Source organism: Gossypium arboreum, chromosome 5 (genome assembly GCF_025698485.1).
Source record: "Gossypium arboreum isolate Shixiya-1 chromosome 5, ASM2569848v2, whole genome shotgun sequence".
Lineage (NCBI taxonomy): Eukaryota > Viridiplantae > Streptophyta > Magnoliopsida > Malvales > Malvaceae > Gossypium > Gossypium arboreum.
In genome coordinates, this window is record NC_069074.1 from 86,610,325 (window position 1) to 86,614,344 (window position 4,020).

Below are 4,020 nucleotides of genomic sequence, written 5' to 3' on the forward strand. Positions count from 1 at the left end.
TTGTGAAAGGTACTGATACTTTGTTAAGGGTACCGATACTTTTGGGACAGGTTAAACTCGGGTTGAAAACACTCATACCCGAGGCCCGACCCGCTTAGAAAACATACCTCATTTTCTGTCCCAACCCATTTTTCAGATTTATATTTTTACCTAAATCATCTCACTTTTCGAGTGACATAATCTATAAACAACTCTAATTCCAACTCCAAACATAATATAAAAAAACCATTTAAAAATCATAATAATCCAAAAATAAATACACAAAACACATTTACACTAGCACCAAAACAATAAAAATACAGCCACAAAAATATTTAGGCATGAAAAAATGGGTTGTAAATAATTCACCTACGTTTTATCTTAATTGACACGTGTGTAATATTTAATCCATTTGTAAAAGCCATCGTGGCATTATCCCATCCTAGCATACCAATAATCGTCTCCCACGTATAATCCAAGAAATTTATTTCCGTTTTTAACTATAATCCAACAAATTTTCCCCCTCCAAACATACAAGACATCACTATTTCCAAATCCTTCACTCTCATCCAAATCTCCTCTTTTGTTTCCTGCGATTAATTTCCTCTCCCCCCCATGGCTTCCGTAACGGTTGCTTTCTCTCCGATTACCACCGCTGCTTCTGCCCCTTATTCTTCGGTTTCCGATCGGAGAATATCCGTTAGATTACCGGGATTTCGTGGTCTCAAGAGTAAATCGACGTCGGCGTCGGTGGTTCCGTTGTTCCGATCGGTGATCCGGGAGCCGCTTATACGCGGTCGAGGTGGCCGTGTGGTATGTGAAGCCCAGGAGACCGCTGTTGATGGTTAGTTCCTTTGTTTTACCTCACTTGGTTAGATTTATTTGTCTTCTTTGCTATAATTGTTCTTTTAGTTGACTGGTTGTTTGGAAAATGAAGGAAAGTGGAAGAAATTAGAAAGGATTATTTGGTGAAAATGAAAAAAAGAAATTAATTTGTGTTAAATAAAATCATTTGTTTATAGGGCTACAAACTAGCTGATTTTACATGTTTAATCTGGGGATGTTTACGCAATAAGATTTTAGTAGAATTAACTGATTCTGTTTTAGTAAAGGTGGTAAATTTGTTTTGGGTTTTATAAAAAAGGAAGTAATTGTTTTACATCTCAATGAGTTCCTAATTCTTCTGTCCAAGATTTGAACTCAAAAACTTATAGGTTGAAACTTGAAAGTAAACTTATTAGGACTTGTTGAGTGAAACTCTTTCGGTAGAAGCCTTCGAAGTTTCGTCTATTGAGCAGCTAATTGGATCCAATAATCTTCGGTATTGTCCCCGTGTCATGTCAGGATTTTGTCTCTCGTCTCTGCGGGGAGCCAAAGTGCCGTTAGCAGCTTGGTTCATATAAGAGGAGTGTCTCGAGAAACCGAGCTGTACGTGGACGCACAATCTCTCGCCAAGGGGACGTGAGCATCTTGACCTTGGAGGGGTTTGAGCCCTTGACCTGTGGCATATAGATCACTGCTTAGAGGCTCACGGCACATTGGCTCTAGGTGGAGGTGGGAGATAAAACATCTACACGACCCAGGGGCAATACCGATCATTGTTGGGATTAGTTTGTCTCTCTAGTAGACGACACTTTATAAGACTTCTCTTGAAAGAGTTGGCCATTATTGACTATTGCAATTGACTGGCTCATATTATTGTCAACACTGTCCACGGTTTATCTCTCAAAACAAAAATAAGGGATCTTGAAATTTGTTTTGTTTGCTAGTTCAGAAATGAAAGAGGATAAAAGAACAGCGGAGAGTTCATGCCATTATTACCTGATTTACCTTGCCATTGTATTTAGAACTAATATCTGTGAAATATATATAGCTATACTGCTATCGATTGACTTGATGTCATAAGTTAATCTAGCATCAACTCGGTAGAGATATTACTAAAATATTCTTTAATATACAAAGTAACAAATATTTATAGATATAAAAGCTCCTAATTGAGATAGTATCACAAGTCAACCGAGTAGTAACTCAATTGTGATATTATTATTAAAATATCTTTTTATATACTAAGTAACAAATATTAATATGAGGATGTTTTTGTCTTTTCATGCTTTTTAAATAAAATAGTACTTGGTGGGTTTGATCTTGAGGAGCATGCATATCAAAATTTAACTTTGTTATTTCAGCCAAAGAATTATTTGGTTTTTGTATGAATTTTTCTTTTTCTTTTTTTTTTTTTTGGGGTATTATGACAAAATCTTAAACTTTGTATGTTCCTGTGTTATTTTTATAGAAGTAAAGAATTATGACAAACTAAACTTGGTATTCTCATTGATGACCTGTTTATATAAGAGTAGTAGTAACACTTTACACAAGATTACTAGAATAAAATAAAAGTAATAAAATCAAGCAAATAAATGATGCAGTTTTATCTGAAGATAAAGACACAATCAATTAGGAGGAAGGATGAAGAAAAAGAGAGAATGAAGGAACGATTTAGTTTCCTTCAATAATTTGGTTTGCTCTTGGAAACTTGCAGTGTCAGCAGTGAAGGAAGATGCATGGCAATCACTTGTTCTTGATTTTGAATTGCCTGTGCTGGTTGAGTTTTGGGCTCCATGGTGTGGACCTTGCCGTATGATACACCCCGTAGTTGACGAGCTGTCGAAGGATTACGCCGGGAAGCTCAAGTGTTACAAAGTTAACACCGACGAGTGCCCTAACATTGCAACTCAATACGGAATTCGAAGCATTCCGACTGTTATGATCTTTAAGAATGGGGAAAAGAAAGATGCAGTGATTGGTGCCGTTCCCAAATCCACCTTGATAACCTGCATTGAGAGATTCTTGTAGAAGTGGTAAGCAAATATCACTTCTCTTCTCTTCTGTAATTTAAGCTATTTCTAGCAATTTCTAGGTTTGTCAACTTCCAGTAGCACATGGTAAGTGTCACTGTACTAATTTCACATTTGGAGCCTACAATTTTAACTATATTTTATTTTAAAAATTTATATTGATCCTAATATAATTTCGAAATATTGATATTGTAAAGGAGAAGGATTCATCAGGGGTTGATGAAGGACTTTCCATTAAACATGCATTCTAATTGCATTGAGTGATGCCTACTGGTACAAAGTTGAGTGTTTTACTTTACAAGCTTTGAGTACATGGATACGTCCACCGGTTGAGGATGCAACTGATTAAGATTAGAGGCAGAGGGGCTTATGGACCAAATAAAGTGGAAAGGGATAAAAGAAACAAGGTTAAAATATGCTGTTAGTTCTTGTACTTTGATAAAATTTGAGATTTAGCCTTTGTTAATGATTAGTATTTTCGTTAAAATTTATTGATGTCTAATCATTATGCTTTCCTTTCTTTTTTTTCCTTTCTTGATAAAGATCCTTCTAAATATCTAGTTGAAATTCGTAAAATAGCAGGCATAAATTAGGAAAACCTATTGTTCAGAGCATCAAAATTCGGGCATAATAATGATAGCAATGTAGCCACACACACACACACAAAAAGAGCTAAAATTCCTTGCATGTAGCGGCGGAAAAAGGAAGAAAAAGAAGCTAAAGTTCATTGGAAGAACTTCAACATTATGGGATAAATATCAAAATTATATAAATTTTGTTTCAATGTGCAAGTTTATACATGAATTTAAATTATGAGTCATATGTATATATGAAATTTTAATTTTGATTTAATTATACATATTTAAAGAAATGAACACATATATTTATTTTCATATTGGATTAATATAATGATTTGTACATGTAATATGTCAATAAAAATTGTGTTAATTTACTAATGTTGCTAGTAATTTATATAAATTTAATCAAATTAAAATTTCATATATAAAATAGCACAAAATAAAAGTTTATGTATGACATTATACATTACATCAAAGTTCATGTATAGTTTTGATGTTTATTCATTTTTAATTAATATATATTCTATTATTTCTAAAATCAATTGTTTATCGTGTGTTTAATGTTAATGCATTGCAAATAATTTTATGCGTTTAAGTTTTAAATAACG

At 33.7% G+C, this 4,020-nt stretch overlaps 1 protein-coding gene across 1 annotated transcript; it reads left to right on the forward strand.

Moving 5' to 3' along the window:
* The first annotated feature begins 482 nt into the window (after positions 1 to 482).
* LOC108450142 (uncharacterized) lies at positions 483 to 3,321 on the forward strand. The gene is made up of 3 exons (XM_017747633.2): positions 483 to 823; positions 2,519 to 2,837; positions 3,032 to 3,321. The coding sequence occupies exons 1-2, from the start codon at positions 595 to 597 to the stop codon at positions 2,830 to 2,832; spliced, it is 543 nt and encodes a 180-aa protein (XP_017603122.1). The 5' UTR covers positions 483 to 594; the 3' UTR covers positions 2,833 to 2,837; positions 3,032 to 3,321.
* The last annotated feature ends 699 nt before the right edge of the window (positions 3,322 to 4,020 follow it).

What these genes read in the sequence shown, in the direction of transcription:
- LOC108450142 (XM_017747633.2), top strand. Translation starts at nt 595, where the DNA reads ATGGCTTCCGTAACGGTTGCTTTCTCTCCGATTACCACCGCTGCTTCT. An exon ending in CCAGGAGACCGCTGTTGATG is followed by an intron (nt 824 to 2,518) that starts GTTAGTTCCTTT and finishes GGAAACTTGCAG; the next exon opens with TGTCAGCAGTGAAGGAAGAT.